At 46.8% G+C, this 13,004-nt stretch overlaps 1 protein-coding gene across 5 annotated transcripts in view; it reads left to right on the forward strand.

Annotated features, from left to right (window-relative positions):
* Nucleotides 1-13,004, forward strand: part of AMOTL1 (angiomotin like 1) — a 167,423-nt gene that overhangs the window by 102,881 nt on the left and 51,538 nt on the right. For all 5 annotated transcript variants that reach the window (XM_047751812.1, XM_047751811.1, XM_047751814.1 and 2 more), the window contains one exon: nucleotides 10,651-10,942. In XM_047751812.1, coding sequence (XP_047607768.1) covers nucleotides 10,651-10,942 — 292 coding nt within the window. The remainder of the gene's footprint in view (nucleotides 1-10,650; nucleotides 10,943-13,004) is intronic.

Here is a 13,004-nt window from a genome sequence, read left to right on the forward strand (position 1 = left end):
CCAGCCTGTGCTCTGCCCACCTGTATTTTTTTTTTCCAGGAGGATCAGGATACCCTTTCTCTCTCTTGAGGTACCTCGGAAGATTTAGGAGCAAACCGAACCTTGCTGACAGTGGTAGGCTGTGAGCTTGGGTCTGTCTTTGGTTTGCTTTCATTTGGAGGCTAGCAACTAGGGAGGGGTTGTTTGCTTTAGCCCGTCTTTAGCAGAATGTTGCAGTTATGTAAGCTGATAAGTACTAGTTTAATGATTTTTATGGTTTTCTTATGTTTCAGGCAGTGCCAGCTTGGGAAAAAGACTAAAAATGGCTTCTGTCAATGAAAGGATCTCTTTCTGCCTGTTCCCTGCCTTTTTTTTTTTTTTTTTGGCTTTTGTCTTGGCTGAATCTTGCCTTTCAGCATAGGGGATTTGATTTACTAGCTTCCCAGAAGTGGAGGGAAGAGTGGTAACTGTTTAATAATATTTTATTTACCTATGAATGTAAATTCATGCCATTTTATTCTTGGTATGTAGGTAGATACTTTATAAAAGCATGGAGTGGGGCGTTCGACCCAGCCCTTCTATCCTGGGCTAATACAAGTGTCATCGTCTTCTTTTTCTATTAATTTTTTAAATTATTTTTTTAATAGTTATTTCCCCAATACAATTTTTTTCTACTGTACAGCATGGTGACCCAGTTATACATACATGTTTTTTTTGAATTAACTTTTTTCCTTTTTATGGCTGTGCCTGTGGCATATGGAAATTCCCAGGCCAGGGGTTGAATTGGAGCTGCCGCAGTCAGCCTACACCACAGCCACACAGCATTGGATCTGAGCCGCATCTGTGACCTATACTGCGACTTGAGGCAACGCCAGATCCTTAACCCACTGAGTGAGGCCAGGGATCGAACCCGAGTCCTCATGGAGACAATGTTGGGTCCTTAACCCACTGAGCCACATGGTAACAACTACAGCTCCTTCTCTTTCTCCTCTTCCTTCTTTTTCTTCTTTTTTGTGTATAGTCTTTTTTTTCCCCCATTTTTAAAAATTTTACTGAAGTAGAGTTGATTTATAGTGTTGTGTTAACTTCTGCTGTATAGTCATCTTTACTATAATTCATGAATACATTAGACGCGGTTGAATCTCTTCAGTAAGACACCTAGGTTCTCATGGGCATCTGTTTTCTACTCATTGCTAGAAAATCCACTGTTTACTTGAAAAAGATAAAAAAAAAACAAAAAAAACAAAAAAAACAAACAAAAAACAGCCAAGCAATATCTTAGTGTCATTATGACAGGTTTTCACCTCATGGGAAATCTGGAAGGGGCTCTGGGGCCCTTAACAGACCTGCCCACACTTGGGTGTCTTCTGGAATTCCTTATAAATTTCAGTGGGTACCTGGCCAACAGAACATTCTGTTAATCTGCTTGTTTTTAAAGGGTGCAGTTCCAGGGTTAAACATAGTGTTCAAATTTAACTGTTTCAAACTTCCAAGCTTATCTTCCAAAAACAGTGTATTACTCACATTACCGACTCTCTGGGCCAAATAAAGGACCCCAAAGCATTAAGTGTTAACTAAAAAAGTTATGTGCGTCTCCTCTTCTCTCCCAATCCAAGTTATTTGGAATCCTGAGCAAATGCAAGCATTGCAAGTGCAGGGCAACAGCCTTTCTCGGAAAAAGCATGAGCATCTTCTTTTAAGAGGACGTCAGAGCCATCGATGCCATGGATCCCCTTGGTCCTTCTCTGCTACAGGCCTGTCATCCATCAGCACCAGCATCCTTCCTGTCCGTGCAGGGGGCTTGAAGTTTTCCCAGTCCGTGCAGGGAACCTGTGGTGCAACCAAGCCCCCAAATTGCTCATGTGTTCCTTTAAAAAATGCACGGGGAGTTCCCTTCGTGGCGCAGTGGTTAACGAATCCGACTAGGAACCATGAGGTTGCGGGTTCGGTCCCTGCCCTTGCTCAGTGGGTTAAGGATCCGGCGTTGCCATAAGCTGTGGTGTAGGTTGCAGACGAGGCTCGGATCCCGCGTTGCTGTGGCTCTGGCGTGGGCCGGTGGCTACAGCTCCGATTGGACCCCTAGCCTGGGAACCTCCATATGCCGCGGGAGCGGCCCAAGAAATAGCAAAAAGACCAAAAAAAATTAAAAATGCACGGTACATTTTCCCCTAGAAAAACCTCCTGGCCTGGTTTTATTTAGCCCAGAGTCAACGTTACTGCCTTTCTCTGGGAACATGCCAAAAGTTGGTGCAGGAAGGAGGGAGGGAGCCAAAGGGACACAGCCCTGGAGCACATGTCGCAAATGAAAGAGAACACCTCTCACGTAGAAACCCACGTCCATCAGCGGTGCAGCCAGAGCGCAGCTGACAATGTGAAGGAGCCTAAAGACAACGGGCTAAAAGAGCAGGTCGCATTCTGGGTGGGCATGAGGTCTAGAATGCAGCAGTATAATGAAGAATGTTTGGTGGTCCCCTCTTTGAGTCGGAAATGACTGGAGGAGGAAGGGGAGTTTTCGGAGCGTGCTTCCAAACCAGTGATTTGCAGTTTAGACAGTTATGAAAAGGAATTGCTGTGTGGCATCCAAAGGTGAGCCAGACCCAAGGCTATTGGATTAACCACTGTGCGTTGCCCTTAACAAAAATGAGGCCAGGGAGCCTTATTTAAATTCCACCAGCTAAACATGTGTTTTGAATACCAGCGTTAGAACTCATGCATTTGTACAATTTTTAAGCTGAATTAGGGCTGGATGAGCCAAGTAAACTGCCCTGTTTATCGTGAGAAGCGGCTCCGCAGTGTGGGAATTTCAAAAGGCTGGGGTCAAGTTCAGGTTACTTTCTCAGGAAATCGAACACAATTCCAGCTGTAATGCATTAAATGAGTAGCTTCTCCAAACAAGAGGATTATCCATATCCATCCTGGTTCGCAATAATTTTGATCTTAGTTTTCCCCAAGAGTCTAATCTCAATTTGAACATTTATGAGTCTTGTGTCTGCACAAGCGAAGGGGTCCAGGTGGGAAGGCTGTGGGTTTGGGAAAAGAAGATTTGAGGGGTTCTGAATCCCGGTTCTTCCACTTTGTGGCGACTTATGTAAGTTCTCAGAGCCTCACTTTCCTTTTCTGCACCTTGGTACAGCTGATTTTTCCTAAAACGAACTGATTTTCTTCCTTACGTAAATGAAACATGTTCATTGTAGAAAATCGAGAGATACGGATCATCCCCACTTGTCCCACTGCCTAAAAAAAAAAAGAAAGAAAAGAAAAGAAAAGAAAATGAAGGAAATGGAAATTGCCTGTAGTCCCATTGCTTAGCCATAACCATTGTTCACTGCACTGTTCACTTTTGCTTTGAGAATCAGAAATTATAAGAAAATACTGTAAGTTGGAAAGCTCTCTGTAAATACGAGATGTTTTTGAGTGAAAAGTCTTAAAATTTGAACCTCATTACAGCCAAGAAGCCCTCAACTATTTCATCTCCTTTTTAAAATCTTTCATTTCATTTGGTGGACTTTCTCTGATTCTTAAAATAGCAGTGCTGATTTTTTTGCTTATCTTTATTTCCTGTTTTTTTCTATAATGAACATGTAATAATTAGATAATGAAGTGGAGCTATACATGTTTATTGTAGAATTATGTCAAGAAAAATATGAAGAGAAAAATCCATGATGTCATCACCTAGAGATAAGTGACCTTTTGTCCTAGTTTCATCTAGTCATTTTTCTCTATATTGTTTTTTATTCAGGTGCATGCTAATATGTGTTGTATATTGAGAATTTCAAAGAATCTTTGCTTAGAGACTCAGTTGAACCGAACATTTAATTGAACGTATTGAACCGAACTGTTAATGTTGATAAATTGAAAACGTTGTTTTGATTTTACCTCTCTATTAATAAGCTTGCTTTGGAAAACGTATTTAGCTGTTTGCATTTTCTCGTTTGAATGACTTCATCACATCTTCGTCTCTTTAATCATAGATCTTTCTTTTCTTGCCGTGTTTTGGAAAATTTTTGTCAGTCACACAAGTCCTATTTATTAAACATTAACATGATGGCCTCATTGTAGGTAAACATAGAGTTTAATGTATTGAGTATAGCATCACCGTTGATGCTTCAGAATCTGGGGACAGTAGGATGGGGACCATTGGTCTCTTTGCATAAATTGCTCTGGCGCTCACTGAACTCTGGAATTGTCTCCAAAATGAAGCCTTTTGGTGTCCTTGCGGTATAGACCAGAGCAGTGCTGTCCAATAGAAATATGATTTGGGTCACATATCTAATTAAAAATTTTCTTGCAGCCATATTTTAAAACAGTTAAAAGAAGCAGGTGAAGTTAATTTAAAACATCTTTTAGTTAACTTATTATTTTTTTTTAATTTTTAATTTTTTTTCTTTTTATGGCATACTTGCAGCATAGGGAAGTTCCCAGGCCAGGGGTCGAAGCAGAGCTTCGTCTGTGGCCTATGCAGTAGCTTGCGGCAGTGCCAGATTCTTAACCCACTGAACAAGGCCAAGGATCAAACCTGCATCCTCATGGAGACTATGTTGGGTCCCTAACCCACTGATTTTTTAAAATTGAAGTGCAGTTAATTTACAATGTAAAAGTTTCTGGTGTACAGCAACGTGATTCAGTTATACATATATTCTTTTTTATAGTCTTTTCTGTTATAGTTATTTCAAGATATTGAATATAATTCCCTGTGCTATCTAGTAGGTCTTTATTATTTATTTTATATATAGTAGTTTGTATCTGTTAATCCCAAATTCCTAATTTATCCCTTCCTCTGGCTTTCCCCTTTTGTAAGCATAAGTTTGTTTTCTTTGTCTGTGAGTCTATTTATGTTTTATAAATAAGTTCATTTGTATCATACATTAGATTCCACATATAAGTGATGTCATATGGTATTTGTTTTTCTCTGTCTGGCTTTGCTTAGTATGATAATTTCTGGATCCATCCATGTTGCTGCAAATGGTGTTCTTTCATTCTTTTTTATGGCAGAGTAATATTCCTTTGTATACATGTACCACATCTTCTGTATCCATTCTTCTTTGCTTCCATGTCTTGGCTATTGTAAATAATGCTGCAGTGAACATTGGGCTGCATGTATCTTTTTCGAATTAGATTTTTCTCTGGGTATATGCCCAGGAGTGGGGCTGCTGGATCATGTAGTAATGCTTATTTTTAGTTTGTTAAAGGAACTTCCATGCTGTTAGTTAACCCACTTAAAAACATATTTTTAAAAAAGTGTTTTGGTTAACCCATTGTATCTATATATTGTCATCTCAACAGGTAATCAACATAAAAAGCTATTGAGATATTTTACATTTTTTTGTTCTAAGTCTTCAAAGTTTAATGTGTATTTTACACTTCCTGCACATCTCAGGTCAGACAAGCCACATTCCAGGTGTTCAGTAGGCACACGTGGTTTGTGGCCACTGTTTTGGACCGCCCGGGTCTAGAAGTAAATGAGGATCTGTGTCCAAGAGAGAGTGTCTTGACGTGTGTGGGCGTCGCCTTGACACTGCAGTTTTGTCGTGCATCATGTTGCAAGAAAACTCTGCAGAGGCGGGAGATGCTATGGTGCCGGAGTTTGCTTTGATTCCTCTTTGAAGCTTCAGTATTAGGGACTGGGATTCTCACCACGTAGTGTTTGAAGAGGATGGGACACCCCAGCTTGCACTTCTCCCCTGCCTCTCTCCAAACACACATCAGCAGTGTGATAAGAACAGAGGCTGGCAGTTATTACGTGCTTCCTAATGATGGACGCTGTGTGCAAGGCATTATCTCATTTAATTCTCATAACAACGCTGGGAGGTAGGTACTATTATTATCACCGTTTAAAGGTGAAGAAGGAGTTAAAAACTTGTCTATGGTTACATGGCTAGAAAGAAGCAGAAGCAGAGAAAAGAGACCCCGTGTTCAGGGGCAGTGCTCTCCTGTACCAACATGGGGCCAGAGCCCTGGTGTGGCGGGAGGATGTGGGTTCCAACCCCTAGTTTGTAGCTCATTTTTCTGCTTTGTAAAGATTGCTAGATCTCTGGGGTTGTGAGTCCTCTGAGCCTTAGTGTGACTACTTTACAGGTAGGACAATGATATATGGTGTGAGCAGGGAGAATGCTCAAGCTTGTGAGACTAAAATGATAGTGGCTGTAAGTGTTATTCACGGCACACCTAATACAGGTGTGATGTAAATGTGTACGTTTAAATAAGCTTGCTCTGATGCTTTGGTGAGTGTGTGCATCAGGGACATGGTGGTGACTCAGATTGAGCCACCGGAACCCGGGAGCAGAGGGCACAGGGTGCCTGCCCTTCTTTCACCATCCTGTATAGGGAAAGGGTGGACTCTGGAATCGAAAAGCCTGGGCCTGGATTTCCTGTATGTTTCTCTGATCTCTGTCCCATGTTAAGGTACCTACCATCCTGTGCCTTGTTTTTCTCATCTACGTAGAGAGCCTTGACAGGGATGCCTCTTTTATTCGGCAGTTATCAAGGTCACAGTGAGATGATGCCCAGAGCAGTGCGTACCACAGTGGCTGGAATGTAAGACATGCCCAATAAATGGTAGCCGTGACAGAAGAAAATATTGGACTTCCAAAAGCTGCACTCAGGGCTAGGCTCTAGGACACAGATGCTCATACGTTCAATAATGGTGATAATAGCTCACACTCATCTGGTGCTTCATTTGTGCCCAGCTTTATGCATATCAACTCCTTAAGTCCTTTAGCAGTGAGCCAAGGGGTGTATAGTCCCGAGAAACAAGGTACATGATGTCAACCTAGCTCTCTGCCTTCACATAATAGACTCGCACAACAGAATAAACGATTCATAGGCAGTTTCTCAATCCATGTTGGTCACCATCCCCTTTCTCTCTTTTCTCCGTGTCCCCATTGCGAGGAAGCGTTTCTCCTGGTGGTGGCCAATCCGTAGCCTTATCTTTGGAAGCTGAGGATGGCTTGTTTCATAGCACTGGTAGGATGTGTGTAGGATTTTCCCGTCCCCCACCCCCGTCAGCATTCTTTCCCCTCGTTTACGCTCAGCTGGATCTGCCCTGTACAGACCTTGCACCCCAGCGGCTGAGCAACGGAGCCAAGGGACAGAGGTTTGCTCTCCTGACTGCCCATCGTCCCTTGTAACCTGGCACTTCCTGAATGTGCAGCCAAGTCTTTTTGTGCGGCCAGTGTTCTCTGTTTGACAGAAGACTTCCCGTTTTGAAAGACCCAAACTTTCTGTCCCTAGGCTTGGCAAACACCCTTTTCCTGGATGGCCATTCCAGGTAATGAGTCACTAGCATGGATGACTTGGGCTTGGCTTTAAGAAAACCCTTCCTTCTTGTTCTATCATGGGGAAAAGATGACCGAGAAGATTAAGCCCATTGTTGACCTTAAGTGAGTTACAAATCCCAGAGCCCAACAGTGTTCAAAGGTAGAAACCCCAGCCCGAGGCTGTCTGGCTCAGAGGCCAGCCCCCCCCTGCTTCATCTGGGCCCACCTCAGCTCCAAGGAGATGCGCCATGCTTGTCCTTAGGATTGGAGGAAGTGGGAGGTGGGTACGGAGGTCCTGGGACTGGGTGTCTGCCTTTGAATCCAGGCAGCCGTAACTGGTGGTATTTTGTCTTTTGCAAGGGAACCTCTTTTTGTGAAAAATGCAGGGTAGGATTTAGCCAGCCTGCAAGAATGCACTTAGGCAGGAACAGATCGGTGGGTTTTTGGGTCCACACCTGCTGGGAGTTCCTTTCATCTGGGGTGAAAGTTGGCACTGAGAATGGCACCCGAAGGCATTTCGGTCTTGCTGTGGAGTTGGCCCACAGTCACAGAGACCTGCGGACACACGGGATGACACATACTCATACCGCTTCAGTGTGGAAGGGGCCGAAACTCATCAAAATGCAGAAAGGTTTTACTTCTAACAAGATGGCCAGAGAGTAAGGGTGTGGCGAGGAAGGGAGGAGGGAGGATTTACAGCCCCACAGACAGCATTCCTTTCTGAAATCAGAGGCACTTAAAGAATAGAGAACCGCAGTTGAGTTCCTTGGTTCTCTGTCTTGACCTGGGGAACTTAGATCCCAGCTATTTCTTTTTCTTTTTTTTTTTTTTTTTTGGCTGCATCCATGGCATGCAGAAGTGCCCAGGCCAGGGATCGAACCTTCACCACAGCAGTGACAACACCAGATTGCTTGGCCACCAGGGAACTCCCAGATTCCAGTTGTTTTAACTTGAAATGGATGGGCGCCTCGATTGAAGGCATAGGAAATCTAGCTGGAAACTGTCTTCTGGCCCTGGGGCCATGCTCTGATGTTGGTTACCAGAGCAGGACCTGTGGTCCCTCACTGTGGTGGCACTTGCTGGCTTCACTGTGAGGTCATCTTTAGGAGCATCTGCATCCCTCTGTCGGGAGGGCTAAGGTGACCCTTGGCAAATTTGCTTCTAGATTTGACGTTGAGCTGCCAGGAGTCAGCATTCAGAGGATGCTTAAGGCTCTAAGAAACGCGTACAGAGTGAGAGACGTGGAGGCTGACAGGGTCCAAAAACATTCCAGTAAATGTACTTAAAAGGAAATATAAGAGCAGACAGCCCCCCCATACCCTCTACCCAGGAAACAGGGAGTACCTCTGAGAGCTTTGGCCATGGATGGCCACAAGTAACAGGTGGTGACACAGGAAACTGTTATGAAGTAAAAGGATCTCAACTCTTTGATATGGAAAGTTGATGAGTTGGGGGGTTCCTGATCATTTTTAGGAACCCCAGTTCCCAGACTGAGACCTAAAGATTGGAAGGGTCAGCGAGAAAACCAGTTTTCCCAAGTCCCTGCCGTGGTTGGAGGACTGGATGCCAAGCCTGGCCTTGCCGTTCATCCCTGCAGATGTTGTTCGGATCCCTGGGCTTTAGGCTGAAAGAAAACCCAGTGATTCTCATGAAGCAGGTTAATGTCAGAGTCGTGAGGAGGGGATCGTTGGGGAGGAAGGGGGGAGACGGAAACTCGTGATTTCAAATGTAGGAGCCGTTCCCAGGAGTTGAATTATCAAGGGGCGCCTCTCTGTTGTTTTTGATGTGGCTGAGATCAGACTTTTGATCCCCAGACCTCTTCGCCCCAGCACATCTAAGCACACAAAATTTGTTCCTTCCCCAAGGCTCCCATTTCATTAAAGGGTACCCCTGTTATTTGTGTAAAGCCTGAAATCTTGGAGTGATTTTATTTATTTACTTATTAATTAAAAAAATTTTTTTTAAGTCTGCATCTGTGACATGTGGAAGTTCCTAGGTGAGGGGTCGAGTAGGAGCTATAGCTGCCAACCACAGCCACAGCCACAGCCACACCAGATCTGAGCCGCATCTGTGACCTTGCAGCTTGTGGCAATGTGTTGGCTCCTTAACGCACTGAGCAAGGCCGGGGATCGAACCCAGATCCTCATGGATACTAGCCTGGTTCTTAACCTGCTGAGCCACAACGGGAATTCCTATTTTAAATTTTTAAAAAATTTTATTGAAGCGTATAGTTGACATAATGTTATAATTTAATTATAATGTTATAACTTTATTTTTTTATTTTTATTATTATTATTTTTTTGTCTTTTTGCTATTTCTTGGGCCGCTTCCGCGGCATATGGAGGTTCCCAGGCTAGGGGTCGAATCGGAGCTGTAGCCACTGGCCTACGCCAGAGCCACAGCAACGCGGGATCCGAGCCACGTCTGCAACCTACACCACAGCTCGCGGCAACGCCGGATCGTTAACCCACTGAGCAAGGCCAGGGATCGAACCTGCAACCTCATGGTTCCTAGTCGGATTTGTTAACCACTGCGCCACGACGGGAACTCCTAATGTTATAATTTTAAAATTCTCCTTACTTTATTGCTCCACATCCATGACATACATAAAACGGACCCCAGATCCATGCAGTCTGTCTTCCGTTACTAACTACCCTGTGGGCCTTGGTCAGCTCTCAGCTCCACCACACCCAGGCCTCCTCGCTGGGCATCATCTACACACCCCCTGGAGCGGAGGCAGCTGCCTGCGGCCTCCCTTCGTTGTCCAAGAGGATCTGGCCTTGGCTCAGCCGGGCCCTGCTGGCCTCGTCTGGTCCCATGCGTGCAGGCTGTGCTCTGTATCGACGTGCTTTCTTCCACTTGATCTGCTCCTGCTGAGTCCTGCCTTAGGCCCTGATTGAGGCCGATTCCTCCACCCGGGATATTCCTCTTCCCACTTCTCCATCCCCCGCCGCCCCCAACACTCTTTCCTTCCTGTCTGCCATTCAGACTTCAACTTGAGCTTGCTTCTTAGAGACCCCTTCCCTGACCTCTCAGTGAGAACGGGCCACTCTGTCTGTCCCTGTCCCCTGTCACTGGTTTACTCTTTGGAGAGGGCTCTTGACTTTGCAGTACATGGTTTTGTTTATCTTTTGATGTGATGCTCCCCACCCCTCCTGAGAGCATAAGCTCCACGAGAGCAGGGACCTTGTGTCTTGCCCACTGTCCCCCCGGGTGACCAGCACAGCGCTGATTGAGAGGCAGAGCACATTAAACACTGTGACGTGGAGGACTGGAGCTGCGTCCCTCAGCCCAGCGTGGAACGTGCGTCGATGACGACCCTGGCGCTGGCAGCCATCCGTGGTGCCCAATTGTTGGGCTTCCTTCCTCTGCCCCAGGCCTGGGGTCTGACCGCCACTCTTCTGCTCCCTTGCAGCCGCCCGTGCCAGCTTCCTTTCCCGTCCACTGTGCAGCAGCACAGCCCGATGTCCTCCCAGAACTCCTCCGTCAGCGGGCCCCTGCACTCCGTGTCCCTGCCACTTCCGCTCCCGATGACCCTGGCAGCCCCGCAGCCCCCGCCCGCCGCCTCCCCCAGCCAGCAGCTCGGACCGGATGCCTTTGCGATCGTGGAGCGAGCCCAGCAGATGGTGGAGATCCTGACGGAGGAGAACCGGGTGCTGCACCAGGAACTTCAGGGTTACTACGACAATGCCGACAAGCTCCACAAGGTACTGACCTCCCAGGGCCCCGGGGATGGGGTGTGTGTGTGTGCGTGTCTCTGGAAGGAATGCCGTTCCTTCCTGCTCATGGGGCGCTGAGTCACTGACTCACTGGCCAGTGTTTAACTAGATGCCTTTTTATACCAGGCACTGTGCAAGGCTTTAGGGAGACAAACAGAAACATGCCTCGGGGCCTGCCTTGGAGGTGTTTACAGTCCCTAAGGGGGAGCGTGGCCTAAGCTAAAACTGCACTAGAAAGTCAGGGGGCCACAGGAAGTGCAGCAGAGGTGACCCTGAACCTGCATTCCCTCAGGTGGACAGTGTGGAAGCGGGGACCCCAAGAGTAACACAGTGAGTCGAGAGACAGGTTTTTCCTTTACAGCTGGGATCTCAGGTCTGGTTCATTAGCCGATCTCTGCAAAAAGCCGTGATGTCTCGCCGCTGAGGGCAGAGTGCGAGTTACTTCGTTCTGTCCTTATGCTTGTGACTTACCAGGCGGGGAGATGCCGGGTAATCCCAACCTGTGTCGTTATCATGGGAAGATTGGGATGTATGACAGCTTTTATCCTTAGGGCTTTGTGCGGAAAGCCAAAGTCAGCAGGAGAACATCCAGCGAGGGTGAACTTGTACACGGGCAGTGACTTCATGGTAACCATCCCCTCCCCATGCCAGCCTTGAAATGCCGCAGGCAGAAAAAAAGAGGTGGGGCGGGGGGCAAAGTAATAGCATGTTTTCAGGCCGTGGAGCCACAGGGCACTCGAGTTTCCCTTCTGGAGGCAAGGGGGCATGTGTGCTAGGAGTCACCTCCTAAGAGTCTGGGTGCCTGCTCTGTCCTGGGCAGTCAGAGGCTTTTGTAGAGACAGAGTAAGGGAGTTTCTGTTGTGGCTCAGCAGTAATGAACTTCGTGGACTAGTATCCATGAGCATGAGGGTCCGATCCCATGCCCTCCTCAGTGGGGTAAGGATATGGCGTTGCTGTGAGCTGTGGTGTAGGTCACAGATGGGGCTCGGATCCTGCGTTGCTGTGGCTGTGGTGTCAACTGGCAGCTATAGCTCTGATGGGACCCCTAGCCTGGGAACGTCCATATGCCATGGGTGCAGCCCTAATAATAATAATGATGATGATGATAATAATAATAATAAAGAGAAAGAATAAGAATGTAAACCCACCTGACTACAGAAGCCTTGCCATTTGTTTCTGAATGACAGGACGTGCTCCTGGCTGGCCCATGGTGTTCACTGTTCAGTGCTGATCTCTCAGGTAAAGCCTGGCCTTTCTGCTGGTCCTGGTGTCTGAGCAGTCAGCCCCTCTGATGCCCTGGGGGCTGGCAGCGGTAGGCTGGGCAGTGCATTGGATGATGCAGAGGTTCACAGACAGGCCCTGCCCTGGCATGTTTATGTGGAGCTTCCACGAAAAGGGTCTGAACTCCCTGGAGTCAAGACCAGGCTTGGCCAGGAGAGGTCTGGCTGCCTTTACTGGAGGGAAGAAATGAAGATCAGGAACGAACCGGCTGCTTCTCTTAGAAGTTGGGAAACACCTGCTGGCTCCCGGCCGTGGCTGCAAGTCACTGCTCAGGCGCAGGCTTGCCTCTGACGCCTCCTGGGCAGCTTCTTTCCTGGTAGTCTGAAAATCGGGAAGGCCAGCCCAGCGCTTCCTGGGAAATGAGTCATTTTTTCCTTCTCCCTGATGAAGCCCAGTGGCAGACACATCCAGGAGCTGTGCAGACACACCTGGGGGCAGAGTGGGGTTCTCGGTCATTTCTGTAGATGTTTTTGAAATGACAGGGACCATGCAGAAATTGAAAGGTCTTGTTATTCTTCATTGACTTATTTATTTATTTATATTGCCCCCCCCCCCTTTTTTTTTTTGGGCCACACCTGCGGCATATGGAGGCTAGAGGTCGAATCAGAGCTGTAGCTGCTGGCCTACACCAGAGCCACAGCAACGCAGGATCCGAGCCATGTCTGCAACCTACACCACAGCTCACGGCAACACTGGATCCTTAACCCACTGAGCAAGTCCAGGGATTGAACCTGCAACCTCATGGTTCCTAGTCGGATTTGTTTCCATT

The sequence above is a fragment of the Phacochoerus africanus genome, chromosome 11 (assembly GCF_016906955.1).
Source record: "Phacochoerus africanus isolate WHEZ1 chromosome 11, ROS_Pafr_v1, whole genome shotgun sequence".
NCBI lineage: Eukaryota > Metazoa > Chordata > Mammalia > Artiodactyla > Suidae > Phacochoerus > Phacochoerus africanus.